Source organism: Dermacentor silvarum, chromosome 4 (genome assembly GCF_013339745.2).
Source record: "Dermacentor silvarum isolate Dsil-2018 chromosome 4, BIME_Dsil_1.4, whole genome shotgun sequence".
In the NCBI taxonomy this organism is placed as follows: domain Eukaryota; kingdom Metazoa; phylum Arthropoda; class Arachnida; order Ixodida; family Ixodidae; genus Dermacentor; species Dermacentor silvarum.
The window spans coordinates 64,426,659-64,442,122 of record NC_051157.2 but is presented as its reverse complement, the minus strand read 5'-3'; the positions used below and the strand labels follow the sequence as shown (position 1 = coordinate 64,442,122).

At 45.2% G+C, this 15,464-nt stretch overlaps 1 protein-coding gene and 1 long non-coding RNA gene across 3 annotated transcripts in view; one reads left to right on the top strand and one right to left on the bottom strand.

Annotated features, from left to right (window-relative positions):
• The window catches only part of LOC119450157 (oxysterol-binding protein-related protein 1), a 91,495-nt gene that overhangs the window by 16,318 nt on the left and 59,713 nt on the right, over positions 1 to 15,464 (top strand). The window contains exons 10-12 of the mRNA XM_037713532.2: positions 1,010 to 1,111; positions 4,135 to 4,260; positions 6,674 to 6,886. Of these exons, the coding sequence (XP_037569460.1) occupies positions 1,010 to 1,111; positions 4,135 to 4,260; positions 6,674 to 6,886 (441 nt within the window). The remainder of the gene's footprint in view (positions 1 to 1,009; positions 1,112 to 4,134; positions 4,261 to 6,673; positions 6,887 to 15,464) is intronic.
• The window catches only part of LOC125944708 (uncharacterized), a 34,055-nt gene continuing 18,929 nt past the window's right edge, over positions 339 to 15,464 (bottom strand). Inside the window, exon 3 of one of the 2 annotated variants that reach the window (XR_007466378.1) lies at positions 339 to 857. This is a non-coding gene — a long non-coding RNA (uncharacterized LOC125944708). Of the gene's footprint in view, positions 858 to 14,338; positions 14,623 to 15,464 lie in introns of those variants that run through there. The other variant, XR_007466379.1, reaches the window with a different exon arrangement.

Below are 15,464 nucleotides of genomic sequence, written 5' to 3'. Positions count from 1 at the left end.
GTGACCGCATTTGATGGCAGTGAAATGCGGAAACACCAATGAGCATGCCTATGTCCTGTAGCTGAAAAACCAGAAGCAAGTTCTTTTTTTTTTTTCAAGTCCAAGCATTCTTCATCGTTAGGGAGCACTAGCATAATAGCACTCATGCCATCGTTTGTCTGGGCTCTGTAACTACAAAACTGATGCCTGCAATCATGTGTGTGTCGTGCGGGAAAGTCGGACGTCAGGAAATAAAATCGCATTGGAAAGATGAGCACCATGGTACGTGAGAGAGTCTAGCATCGCCAGAGTACTCGGTTAGAGGTGCTCATTAAAGGACCCTATGACGTCAAAATAATCCTTCACTACATCATCTCTCATAGCCAAAGTTTTGCATTGGGATGTTAAACACTACCTGTAAATCAATCTATTGACATAGTAGTCTGTTCGTGTCAAATTTAATATGTACAAGCCATAAATGTTTATCATGATTTTCACAGCCAAACGAGTTTTGCTGCCCTAAATAGAACAAGAAACACTTCTGAGGTGCTTTATTTGTGTGCCTTCCTCGACTATTTCTCTCACCTTGGGGCCCTTACTGCACATCAACACAACCTTCAATTGACACATGATATTTGTGTCCGATTTCAGATGGTGACTGCATTGTTAATGTGCAAGGGTTAACCTTTCAGCGCAATGGCTATGTTTACTCTGCCTATTTAATCTCCATCTTGCAAATTTTCATATTGTAGTCGGTATGTTTCGGTGTGCACAGTCGTCTCTCCATAGGTGGTTCGATTGTAGTCTTTCTTGCTGATTGTATCATAGCTTGTTTATTTAAATATCTATAGATAATCCACAGGATCCGCTTCCAGTGCCTGAAAGGAAACGATGCAATTTCTGCCAAGCAAATAGCATGTTACTTTGCATTAAAATTTGAAGAACTTATTTGCAACCATTGTGTGAACGTGAGTTTTAAGGTGTTCACATGGAAGGCTTCGGGCTTTTCTTCCTTTATCTCACTTTGCAGTGTGACCCTGTCGATGAGGCAGCCTTTGTAGTACTGTTTCCTGAGGATCCTCCTGAGAGGTTGGCAGTTCCTCCAGATGAAAATGACAAGGTGGACCGCATGGTAACCGTCATTTTGTTGGCTCTTCACGTAGCACACGCAGTAACATATACTTAAAAGCATCCTAAAGACCAACATGAAATCTGTTTAGATTAGTAAAATGTTCTTTCATTTTCATTTTGTGACAAAGGGATAATTGGTTACTAGAGTGAATGAAGCGTAAACTTTCCTTGTCTTTAATTTAGCATTGAAACTTCAGCACTGATACGTGAGTGTGACTTCGAGGATTTCAAAGTATTTTCTTGCATTTGGGTAGTTTTTAGGTTGGGAAAAGTCCTCAAAACTTTCTCGCTTGAGCCTTGGCTTCTTTAGAATGACATGTGCTCCTTCTTTACAGATAAGCAATAGGCCCTTTCATAATTCACAAGTGCACTTCTCTGCACTGCACATTTGCCCAACTAATGGCAGCACCTGTCATCGTTCAAGTGAAGACTAACGTGCTAGCCGTGCATGCTGTGGCTTGTCTCTTGTGCTTTTCATCACAAGAGCCACTGCTACATTTTTCATGTCGTAATACGTACAAGCAAACTGGGCTTGTACGTGCTGTTTGAAAAAAAATGACCATGCCACGATAAGTTGGGCAAATTGTCTTACAAGAAAGGTAGCTTTACAATTATGAAAAGGCTCTGTTATAGCTAGACTCAAGCAGACGCTTTCAAAATCCTTGACGTCACGGTAAAAATATTGCAAAATCTTCAGGGCTACAGCACCATCCATATTTTGTTTTTGCACCTTTTCTGGGTTGCCAAACTCCTCTCGCAGAGAAAGTTCCTGTTGTGCTAGCACTCCTGCTGCTAACAGGCATGCTACTACAGAATTTAACTTACTTTTTTAAAAAGACTTAATATTTCTCTGTAGTGCACCTTTGACGAACACTTAACCCTTTAAGACGCTGTATACACATTTGTGTAAGCCAAGTAAGTGCATCAACAGCAAAAACATTGATGAAATGCGGTGATATTTCTTTGTAGTGCACCTTTGACGCACACTTAACCCTTCAAGACGTTGTATACACATTTGTGTAAGCCAAGTAAGTGCATCAACAGCAAAAGCATTGATGAAAGCAATGGTATTTAGAATGTGTTGCACGCACCTTGAAACTATTCTGATTGCAATCCTGTTGCAAGTTTGAATAACAGGCTCAAGATGGTTTAGTAAAAAAGTGGGAAGGTAAACGGTTGTGTGTTTTTGCTCGGTGGGAGTATGTCATGTATGTAGTGGGTTCACTCCTTTCATGGTTTTTCAGTGTGTTGCACCAGGCAGAATTTTTCAAGTTCCTGGATAGGTGCTTTTCAAGCCTGCTAGACATGAAATAGTTGATGTTCTCATATATAATGTTCTCTAGTGAGTTTTTGCATGGAGTCAATATTCTGTAAACTTAAGCAAGACTCACTAAAGAATTGAAAATTCTTAATCTATTCTTCAGCTGTATGCTTTTGTTATGATTTTGAATATGCAAGAAATGTGGTGAAAGTAAGTTTTCAATCCACAGTATTCATTGCCGTCTGAAAGCCGAACATCACCTTCTGTGGTGGTTCAGTGTCTGGCTTCTGCTGCTTAGCACAAAGTCACCGGTTCAATTCTCAGCTACTGCAGCCGCATTTTGAGGGGGTGCAGTGCAATAATGGTCATTTATCACCCTTTGGATGCACATCAAAGAACTTGAGGAATTCTTAGTGAAGGTAAACAACTTCTGAAGGGCTGCAGAGGACGCATTGAAAGAGTCTTATTTACTGTACTTTTATCATCTTATTTACTGTACTTGTGCAATGTAAATAAAAGTATGGAGGAAAGTAACGTTTAAGTAATTTCTTACTTTTTAGTAATTGCTGAATTACTTTCCTGTCACATTAATTGGTAACTGTAATCATTTACATATTTGGAAGAAGTAATTGTAAATGTAATCGGTTACTTTTATTTCTGTAACATGTACAAGTCTGCTTGATACCCAAGTTGCTGTTTTGGCACAGTGATACCATTATACATCGATCACATGGATGTTGATGTCACTCACGTGCTTTAGGTGTGAAGTTTTGAAAGGACAGGAAGTTCAGTTTTCATTTACTCTGTTGGTGAGTCACTGCCCCCACTAACCACCCATTCTGGTCGCTCATTGGTCATGGGTGCTACTGAGCCCAGGTCGCGGGTTGTGAAAGAAGCTTCAGTGATAACAGTAACGACAGGGCCAGTATGTGAAGGCAGCCGTGTAGATGTATGTTGGTAAATTATAAAGGCAGACTGAAAAGAGATGCTAAATTAGCTGAATGGGCAAGTTATGCTGCTGATGGGCCAAACAGATCTGTCTCACCTTAAACAGAAGCTTTGTATGCGAGAGAGGATACAAAAATGAAAGCCACCTCAAAAAGAACTGTATCAGTTTCCCTTAATTTCATTGAAGTCTGTCGATTTTTCTTGTGATAGAGAGGAGTCGGAAGCTAAAGGTGTTAATAGCCTGACTGAGGTCCCTGCCCCGCATTAAGTTTGACATAGGTTTTATAGCAAATTTTAAGTTGCAAGTTACCTAGGTTACAAAGTTTTTGAGGGCATTAGCTGAAGGTAGTTAACTGGTGATAAATAACCAGATTGCAATCGAAAGAAAATGAAGGTTCCCCCTGGTACTTTTTGTTGGCTCTTCCTGCCCAAAAATGACCAATATACACGAAAGTGTATTGTGAAATTTATGAGGTCACAATGGCACTGTCTGTGACAAAGATCAGTCACAAAATTCTGAAACTCTGGCTTTCTGTGTCTCTGTTAATGGGCTATCATTTTAGTAGTTAATGCCATTTGAGTCTGCTTTCGTTTCTTTCTTTAATGCTCTTTTATTGAACAAAAGGAGAACATAATTGATTTGGAGCCCTTCATAGTGGCATCTCTCATGAACCATCTAGTATCGCTTTACCATGTCTACTCTGACACAGTTCCTAAAGGTAAGACTGACATGTTGCTCTGTCCTGGTTTAGAGCTTGCCTTTAGTGACCTTCTGACGGCAGTTCATATTGGCACCTTCTCTATGTTCCATGCAGAAGTGGGTGGCCAAGCTCAAGGAACACATTGAGTTCAGCCGGCACTACACACATCAGGGCATGCGAACCTCGGATAGTGAGGAAGATGAACCAATGCCCCTGGGCTCCATCGAAGATGTTCTTTCGGTGAGTTTGGCGACACAAAAAAACCACCTTTCTATAAAGAATAATAAAGGTGATGCATTTATTTTTATTTACAAATGGCCACTACCATGTCTAGTGCGGCATTGTAGGGGGTTCTCCCCCTCACTCACTCACTCTGTGTGTGTGTGTGTGTGTGTGTGTGTGTGTGTGTGTGTGTGTGTGTGTGTGTGCGTGTGCGTGTACGCGCCACTACATTTTCAGGCATGGAGTGGTGCCTGACACTGGCAAAAAAAATTTTTTAAATGCCGGGAGCCAGGGGGCTACACTAGTCCAGATGTAACCAAATTAGGAAGGCCCACTAAGCTTCAACAAAGACACTCCCTCACCAAAACAGGAATTGGCCTCCCTGGGGCAGTATTCGCCCACTACCTCCCTCGTGGCTCCTGCAATTAACTCATGAGCCTCAGTCCCCAGCGGCTGCGGAGCACCTGACCAAGGTGGCAGTCAGACCTGCAACGCGGCAGAGGGTGCCAAGAATCTCTGGATCCAGACAGGCCACCACTGGAAAATGAACCTGGCAACGTTTGACATGCGAACCCTCTCGAGTGAGGCTATCTTAGCTGGGCTCTGAGGAATTATCAGGCATTGCCTAGGTCCTACGATATTATTGGCCTTAGTGAGGTTAGAAGAACAGGTGAGGCTTATATAGTGCTGACTAACAGCCACGTCCTCTGCTACAGATGTCTTCCAGATAAAAGAGAACACGGGGTAGGATTTCCAATCTGTAAGGACATAGCGGGCAACATTGATGAATTCTACAGAATTAATAAGAGGGTAGCAGTCGTCGTAATAAAGCTGTATTACCATGACACCATGGCTCGTTGGATTGCGCCTCTTGAAATGGGCTCTCTTACATTGTCTGCTCACCCTGTTCATGCCCACTAACTGGTGTGTCTTCTGCATTGGAGGCGAAATATCCGAGTAAAATGCCCTAATATTCATTATTGTAAATACTCTTATTACATTGAATATAGGCCCTCTTCACTTTTTTCTCCCTGCTCTGTGCTTTCTCCTATTATGTTCCCTCTTCATTACGACACCCCCCTTGCTGGCCAATGTTCAAGTGTCTTCCGTCGCCAACTTGGCTAGTAAAATTCTCTCTTCCATTAACCACAAATATAGCAGCTTTTTCCACAATCAGATGCGAGCTTTCGCCCATTTTTTTTTTTTTTTTGCCACTACGGCAAAGGCGTTCTGTGCATGTGCATGAGAGGGCATCCGCCCCTTCCCCCTTCGGACTACCACTAGCCCTCGACTTGATTTCACATTCAACCGTTCTCTTTCATCCTTGTCACTCTTTCTAGGTTTCTATTCAGTGGGGAAGGGGGAAAGTGGGGGAGGGGTCCTCAGTAAATTTTGAGAAGGGCATTTCGACCCCCCCCTCGCGTCAGTGAGTGGATACATCGCGTTTACAAAAACACCGTAGAATCAATTTCACGACTAATTCTTTTGGAGGTGGTCAATTCAGACATTCGTGTTCATGGGCCCCATAATGCCATTGTATGTAGCAACTAGGATTGCCACCTGGCCACATTTCCATCAGCACAGCTGGTTTTTTTCTCACTGCCAGCTGCTGGTTCGACCCCTACCAGCAACACAGTTGCTGGTTTTCCGGTTTCCCTCTTAATCAGCACATGTGTGCATGCATTTCAGCGGATGCCGTCACAGCCAATGTTACTAGAGCCAAGGTCAGTTTGTAAACTCCGCTTTGGAACGCTGCAGAAAAGCGGCTTTTACTGGGTTGTTTGTACATGTGCCTTACGATTAAATCATTTGCAACTATAAGGCAAAGATTTTAAAAGTGCACCAAATTTTACATAAATTAATAAACCTACTTCTATAAATTGTAATCATGAAAAATTCGTACTCAGCATATTGCCACTTTAGTTTTCATTGTTTGTATTTTTTCATGCAGTAGTGCCGTAATGGCATTTTTTTTTTCTTGGCAAAGGTGGTTGACGCTAGTTTGAACACCATGCAGGGCTTTGTTCAATTTTTGCAGATGCAGTCTGGATGTAGCATAAATTTAGTATGAGCGAGTGAGCATGCTTGTGAGTGAGTATGCCAATCTATGGTTGTAGGAGGTGTCGGCATTCTTTCGCCCAAATGTTTGATGCAGTGTGTTTGCGTGTAACTGCCTAGAGAGTTCACAGGAGCTTCAAAAAATAATTTGCAGTGGCATAAATTCAGCATCATTAGTGAATTATAAAACATAGTTGCATCGCCAGGAAAAGCGAAGGCATGAACATGAGCTGAACAGGACATCCTTGTGTCTCCATTTTCCCTGGTGCTGTAACCGTGTCTCATAATGCCGGTGGCCAGCTAGCCCAGCATTCATGAACATGAGGAGCTGCCGTGACACTCCTTTTCCACCATGTCTGCCTTTTCCTGTCAGACGGCACAGGCCCAGCAGCAGCTTCTGGAGCGGGGCGTGGACAGGGCGGCCTCGCTGCACGCCAACCTGGTTCAGCTACTAGATGCCCACCGCCTGGGCATTGTTGGCCCCTGCCAGGAGCTATTGTCCCAGTGGCACGAGCTGCTGCTGCTGTCCCGGTCCGTGGCCAGCAGCCTTTCCAAGTGCACATTGCTCCTCAAGCAGCAGGAGGAGGTGAGTGCCATTCATTGTAGTGTTTACCTCTCCCCACTGGGGACTTCTTTCAATGACACTGGTCACAAAGTACGGTACTACTCTGTTTCACACATAGCAGGCAAGGCTATGAAGTCTGGAGAGACTTTTCTCAGTGCCCATGTTGGCATCCAAAAAATAATGTCGCATGTGAAAAAAAGATATTGGTATGCATCATGCATTTTCTTTTGTAACATAAGAGAGGGAACACTCAGAAGAGTGTTCTTTTCCTTTTTTTCTTTAATGTAGTATTCTTTGAAATCTTGAAACTCTTGTTCTAGGGTAAACAAGAGCAAGGTTGGCCTGGTTGCATATCTTGAATCATGCAGAAGCCATTAATACCTGGTCGAGCAAAATCTGAGGAACTGACTTTTTGCAAAATCTTTTTAATATTGGGTCATCCTTTGGGATGGGCGAATAGTGAACTTGAGGTTCGAAGCAAATTCGAAGTGAATAGTGATTTGGTCAAATAATTTCGAATCAAATAATTCAAATAGTATAATATATCACCTATTACAGTAAAACTTAGAGTAATTCCGATTTCACGGGACCCCCAAAAAATGTCCAAATTAAGCAAATGTCGAATTATCGGGGTATCCAGAAAACAGTAAGCAAAGGCTTATTACGTCAACACTTTTTTATTAGTGGAATGGATGAACAAATTCTTTTGCTATTTTTCACAAAAGCAGTGCAGAAGCTGCAATTCTTATCATCTCGTGACTGATTGGCTCTCTCAGCGGCGATCGAAGCCTCGCGACTTCCTTCGCAGATCGGCCGCAGTGCACGCCATCATTTGCGACACGCGTTGCACTACTGTGCGCGCATCCCGATTATTATTGCGATAGCAGTTACAGCAGAACCTCACTGATACGTTCCCGCTTAATACGATTACCCTGCTCCTACATTCGCAATCGCAAAAAATAAACATAACCCCATAGAGGAATGTGTTAGTACGTTCTGGTTAATACATTCCCGGAAAATATGATTATTCGGCAGCAATGTTCAGCATTGCGGCAAATTGCGGTCGTATGATACGTTCTGCAGCGAAAAATTATCATTCAGGTGTGCAAAAAGACTGCTCTATGTGCTTGTGAAGCGCAAAGTGGCAGACGGCCACCGCGCGGCTTCTCTGCAGTGCTCAATCCCCCCCCCCTCCACGACTTCTCTGAAATGCTCGTTCGTCCGAAGCGACGAAGCGTGGTAGCAGCGGCGAGCGAATTGACCTTTGTGCTACCTCGCTTCAACGTGAACTACTAAGCGGCGAAAACAGCACGCGGCGCTACGATGTGCTACGACTCACTGAGATCGTAGCGGAGGTGGCGGTTGACGATGCAGCGGAGGTGGTGGCGGATGAGGCACCTGAAGACGGCGGTGAGAACGAAGGCTTGTGCTCACCGGCTACCTTCGTCGAAGCCCTTGCTGGCCTGGAAGCCTTACAAAACTTCTTTCGCACGAAAGACAACGAAAATGCGGACAAGGGTCTGCAATGTGTGCAAAAGGAGTTGTTCCTGTCCAAGGGTGAGATGCACCAGCAGAAAATACAACTATGTTTTGCAAGAAATAAATGTTTTCTGCCCTGGCACCTCAATATGGGCTTGTCAGCTTCAATTTTTACTGGATTCGGATCGTACGTTTTCCCGGATCGTACGTTTATTTTTCGCGTATTTTTTGAAAATGTATGAACGAGGTTCTACTGTATATGGACACTCCAAGCGGATTTCTGCTGTCGCCGTGAGGTTCTGTATAAAGTCCAGGGGCGATAAAATCGGCGCCATATGCTGCATGTGCGAGGGACGCACATACAGCGCACTAGGGACGTGCGCTTTCACGAAGAGCGAACGCAGGGGCGCAGCATTTGCACGAAAGGCCGTGGGGGGATGGAAGCGAGGCGCCGTTGCGCTCCGGAACCAACTGCGCATTTAGGGATTCCAGCTCAAGGGGATCTGGCGATTCAATTTCGCGTGCGAAAGGAGGAAAGTGGGAAGGCAGCGCGGAAGGGAGGGGGTGCGGCTTCTACTCTGCCAGCAACTGCGCACTTGTACCTTGCGCTGCTGCGAGTGGTCACGTGCACCTTATCTTGAAAGCGATCTGCACACAGCTCCTACCTTTGTATGGGCCGTGCTTTCGTTGCTTAGTTTCCGTTGAAGCGATGGACCACATGAACCTTCACTCGCTGCTCAAGCCGCGCTTGCTCACACCAGCTTTTTTACAGCGGTTGTCTGCTGTCATCGAGTGTGATCTATTCATATTTGCTTGTGCACGTTGACACCATGCTTGTTAATTCAATTATAAGTGAATGTGTCCAAGTTTATGCAGCCGATAAAACTACTATCCTTACTACGTATAGCTCTCTACTAACTTGCTATCGCAATTGATGCTTCGCCTTTCGGGCGGAACTGCGACTTTTAACAGCGGAGCTGTTTAAGCCGACCGTCAGTCCGTAATGCGTAAACAGAAATTGTGGGCCGATCCCGGCGGTAGTGCAGAAAGGGTCCAAGCGCAATGGCACATACTCCTGTGAACTAGCGAAGTTGTTTAAGCCTAGCCCAAATACGTAGCCAATACCTTGCGATAGCCACTCAATAGCTAATCGATACTCGATCAGTAATCAATAAATTTAGGAAAATGCTGGAGATGACTTGCTAGTGCTTAGCCTAGCCCAAATACGTGGCCAATATCTTGCTAACCAATCAATAGCCAATAAATTGATAATCAATTAATCAAGAAATCCCAGAAAATGCTGGGGGTGACTTGATAGTGCTTAGCCTAGCCCAAATACGCGGCCTATACCGTGCGATAGCCAATCAATAGCCAATCAATAGGTAATCGATAATCGATCAATATTCAATAAATTCTAGAAAAGCATAACCTGTAAGGCTAGGACCAGCTAGGTGCTGATCAGCTCCGCCGTTTCTTTAGCCTTGCACCACTAGTGCAAGCTACGCTAATTTTTTCATGCTCGTCTTTTATTGTGATAGCAATTATATGGACACTCCAAGCACATTTCTGCCGTTGCCGTGAGGTTCCGTATAAAGTCCAACGGCGGTAAAATCGTCGCGGCGCGTTGTACACTGTGTGTGCGAGTGAAAGCGTACGAAGGTGAGCCGACAATCGCGGGTCAATGTAGGCATGTGAGGTAGGAAGGCAGGCTGGAAGTGTGCGGCCTTTCGTGCGCGAGGCATGGGGGCAAGGCGACGGAGAGGGAGGGAGGAAGGGGGGGGGTGCGTTATTTTCCATCAGCTGCTTCTCACAGCGCAGCCGCGCGCCCGTATCTTGAAAGCAATCTGCGACGGGGGCGAAGTGCCCGCCCGCGTGGGTCGCATCTTCAAAGTGATCTGTGATGGGGACAAAGTGCATTCGCCGAGTGCCGGTAGCTTCGTACGCACTGTGCTTTCGACGTTTAGTTCGCATTGAAGCGAGAGAGACGATAAACAGCCATTTGCCTGCGGCTGCTGGCGCGCTTTCCAACTCCGGCATTTTCACAGCGACTTTCCGCGGCCATCGAGCGAGATGTGGTCATGTTTACCTGTGTGTGCCTAACACTGTGCTTGTCTATTTAGTTAGTAAGCGAATTTTTACAACTTTATACGGCCCATTGCTTCTTCTATCTTTGCTTCTTATAGCTCTCTACTAATTTGCTATCGCAATCGATGCTTCGCCTTTCGGGCGAAACTGTGATTTTTTTTTTCCCCAGTAAGCTGATCGCCAACAGATTGCGCATCCATCGTGATGTAGCCGGTGCTCTTCATCCTCGACAGCTTTGCACCAAGTCATACCGAAACAACTGTTTAGTGCAATCGCTGCGGAGAAAACCGTGGCCGCTATCGACGCAATTATGAACGGCGACTTTGTGGTGCTTAAGGCACGTGGCCGATGCACGAACCGAGTTAGAACGAAACTACCGTTCACTGCAACAACTGCAGACGAAATCGCGGTCGCTATCTATGCAATCATAGATGGCGACTACGCAGCCGACGCGTGTATTGAGTCAAAACGAAACTAATTTTTGTCGCAACCGCTGCGGAAGAAACCGCGGCCGCTATCGACGTAATCATGAATGGCGACAATGAAATCCTGCGGCCAACGCGTCGTTGTGTGTGGCAGTTATGTGCTGCACAAATAGGCACAAAGCGTTCCGTCATTGCAGTCATTCACATACTATTTCCACTGATGACTATGGCGATGTGGACTCCGCCGCTTCATTTCGGTTGGACGCTAGCGCCATTTCTGCTATTTTGCGTCGTACATCTCCGGCTCTTTGATTCAAAAAGGTATAGCCTTCAAGATTTACGGTTGATGTATGGCAGCCATGACGTAAAGCATAGCCTCCGAGATGTGTTTTGCAGCGTAAGCTGTTATGGGCTCATTCCGATAGCCGGTTCGGTTCGCGATGATGCCGTCGCGGCGTTGGGCCATAATCGCTATCGCCGGAAATGCGAAAAAAAGTACCCGCTCTCTGCCAAGATCGAACCAAGGCCCGCTGCATGGGAGTCGGATACTTTACCACTGAGCCACGCAAGTGCTTGCCATCAGGTAGCAGAAATATTCCCTTTAAACGCGCCCTATAGGCAGGCGCGCAGGCGCAGACGACCCGAGGCTCTGCCAGTACGGTGGCGTCATCTAGTTAAAGTGCTGCAACCGCCGTGCGCGCAGGCGCAGATGACGAGATTTGATTCATACGAAGCGCCCAATCAATGCTATCCCGATGTTAGGTGTGCGCTACGTATTCTGGGTACCTCTTCGGTACACATTATGATGTCTCCTCGCAAGGTACGAACCGCTGCTGAAGAAGCGAATCATAGAGCTACTTGCACGGCTACAACCAGGCATCATCGGGCTCAGCAGACTGCTGTGCAGAGAGCATTACAAGCCGCAGCTTGCCGTCAACGCCGGGCAGACAGTTCAGATCGTTTTTGTAAAAATCGAGGCGAAGACACTTTGCTGCGAAGACCCTGTTGTGCGTGGTGCCGAAATTGGAGCTACTCTTACGCCGCTCAACCAGCTTACGCTGCGACTGTCCTGCGTGTGCCACGCAGGCCTGTGAATTTTTTTTTTTTTTTTTGTCGCGGCCGTCCGTGGCTCCTGGCTGCCTATTCGGGAGCGTCGAATAATTCGAACCGAATCGAATAACGACTAGAGAATAATTCAATCGAATATTCGACAATACCGCGCCCATACCTAGTAACGTTGCATAAAATTAGAACCGTATAAAATACAGTAAACTCCCATTAAGATGAACTCGTTTGTGCCAAATTCTCGGATATACCGAACAGTGTGGGAACATTTCGTTGGTTTTCCATAGACTCAATTTTTTTTTAAATACGCTTAGTATGAAGTGCTTCAGCATGTACTCCAGTTAAGGCGAACTTTCGCAGTGACTGACATCACTGCCAATTCCGCGCAGCTGAGGTCACAGGGTGGGGCATTCATGGGACTGAAGGAAAAAAGGCGAAGGCTTGCACTAGGCCGCGCAAAGCTCAAGACACAGCGAAGCTGGCCGATTGATTGCGTCTCTTGGTTGTAGCTAGGTTATCTCTCTCTCTTACTTTTTTTCTCTCGCTTTCTATATCTTTCTTTCTCTATTTTTTTTTCTTTCTATCTCTCCTTTCTCTTTCTTTCTCTCTCTCTCTCTCCTTCTTTCAATCAATCAAATCAATCAATCAAAATGAGCTTTATCTATACAATGCAAAGAATGCGTACAAAAATATTTGGACCAATAGCCTATGTGGCTAGTACCTGGTCCAATGGCACATACTCACTCTCTCTCGCTCTCATTTTCTTTCTCTCTCCCAAATGAAGTTGTGTTGCAATCGTCGGTACAATGCAACCATATGGTTCCCATAAATGCACGTTAGGCAAGTGTGGGTGTATAGCACAGTGGCTATGATGCTCGCCTTCGGACTGTGGGTACCCGGGTTCGAATCCTGCCTTGCCCAGAATGTTCATTTTGTTTTATTTATTTATTTCTCTCGGGCGACGAGCGCAGATGCGCGAGGATGACATCACGGCACCTGCGCAGTAACGCGCAGCTGCCGGGAGCTCGGCGGAGCCATGTCTGTGTGGCGTCGCCTGGTTGGCTTAAACTGTGGAAAAAGACGACGCTCGAGCCAATGCTGATGATGATAATTACGTAGCACACGCACAAATTACGGCTGGCTTAAACAGCTTCGCTGTTAATAAGCAAAATATAAAAACCGCTTCCTGGCACAGCTGCGCAAAGCAAATCCACTCCGTAGAGGGAGGATAAGCGAGTCTTTCAAGTCGCACAGGAAGTCTCTCACTCGAGGAGAAATAGCTATATTTTTGTTATGATACGTCACAGGCATGGTCATCAGCCGTGTTGCCGGCACCTCCTCAAAAGTGAAACTAGCAAAGCCTAGTTGATCTATACTCGCTGGCCACACCCAATCCGCAGCACTAGCCAAGCCAAGTCACCGTGTTGTAAAGGCTGCATCTTTGATTTGCGCTTTTTTGGGGGCAAGTTCCATTCACTCTTATTGAGATAATCCACCGTTCATAGCCAGCTGATTCCTCCTTTGATAACACGGGTGGAGCGTTGCTCTGACCACTCATGAAGCATGAAAGGCATCGCTAGAAAATGGGGTCACAGACTGTCAGGCTAAAGGCAAGCATGTGTGTGCATAGCAACGTGTTGGCAAACTTGGGCCGTATTCTCGGACGATCACTTTCGAAGATACTTTCATTTTCGCGATATTTGAGTGACTAGCCCCGGACACATCAAGAGGCGGCAGCGTTTCTGCACTGTAAAAAGATGGCTTGCTTGGGACTGTTGCAAGAATGCTGTCACTCATAGATGCCGATGAGTCTTGCGCTAGTCGTGCATAATTGAAGGTGTCCCCTAAAGCGACAGTTTGAGAATACGGCACACCTTTTTTTGTCACTTGTGGAATAAGGTCACTTATTTTCTGGTGTATCCAGTATTTTGGACACGATTATTCGGACTTTTTGGCCATCCACGTGGAGTCTAAAGTATCGGTCAGCTACTGTACTTGCACGTGCCTGGCATGTTTCTACTTCTTTTTTGCGGGCACTTCTAATAAGCCAAACTCCTGATAAGACAATCAAGTTTTCATAGTCCCTTCGAGTTCATCTTAAAGTGAGTCTACTGTAGAACCAAATGAGATCAACAAAATTAGAGCTTGTATTCAAAATAAACTCACAAAATTGCGTACAGTATCTGCAACTTCTCAGCACCTTAACTCAAGTAAAGATTTTTTTAAATTTTGGGTTGAAGACGAAACTCCCCTTCCCCTTCTCGTATTTTTATGGCACAAAGTAGTGTATTTACACAGTATATAAGTTGACTGGAATGTAAGTCTACCCCCCTCCCCTCCTAGTATCGCATGTCAGGAAAAAAAAAGGCATACCTGTGGGAACATTCTAAAACAAAAATTTATTAGCCACTGGACGACTCGTCCTCACTTGTGCCATCGTCCTCACTATTGCTGCTGTTGCCATCGCTGCTGCAGTCCCACATCACGTTGTCATCCAGTGAAATCCCATACTTCGCAAACAACTGCACCACGACATTGCGTGGTACAGCTGGCTGGTATGCACGGCTGGTATAAGTTCATGGCCTTCCGCTACCAGCCACTCATTGTAGTAGTCACAGCAGAGTACAAACGTGGAACAGCGAAACGGCGAACTTTCAGCTCACCGCACAGTTGTTTGTTTCTTCGGCATAAGGAATGCCAGGTCTGTTAACATTGGTGAGAACAAGTGCCGAATGTTTATCAGACCCGATGCGCTCATGGTAATCGACGAAGCACGACAGTAAAGCGTGGCCGGCAGTTAAGTCAATCGCGTCAAACAAATATCTATAGAGTGAGCATGAGTGTGTTGACTCTTCCATCCACTATTGACACTCCCATGAGTGCTGAGTGCACAGTAGAGTTTGAAAACAAAAACTTTGAAAGCTTATTTCAAACAAACATGTAAAATAGTCTAATGGTACTGGTAGAGATGTAGAGCAAACATAAAATTGTAAACACGCCATAGCACCTCTAATATCTCGCTTGTCTTGCCTTTATTGGCTGTGCCATGCTTGGGTTTTGATTGTAAGTCGAACCACCATTCCCACTTCAGATTTCGAAATTTTAAGAAAGTAGGTTGGCTTACAATAACGTAAATACGGTATGATGTACTTATTACATGAAATGTCTCACAGATCTGTGCCTATTTACCACCAAATGGGCAGAGTGACATGTCTGTACAATCAGCGTCCACTGCGCACCCCTTGCGTTTGCGATCAAAACGTTGTATATTGCATACTGAAAGCACAAAGGTGTACTTATGATTTTGATTGTATGCCGGTAGTCGGACTTCGGAGCCATCACCATGTTTCCATGAGACAGCTCTGTTCGTATCGAAGACACGTTTAAACACACTTTCATGCTGATGTATATATAAAGTGGTCTAGTCCGACTCCTCAGTGTTTTTAGCATTTTTTGGTTACGAAAGACCGTGGTTACAAGAAACACTCAAGGGACCTAGAAAACATGTTTCTTGTAACAAGGTATTACTGTAAAAGAATATTGTC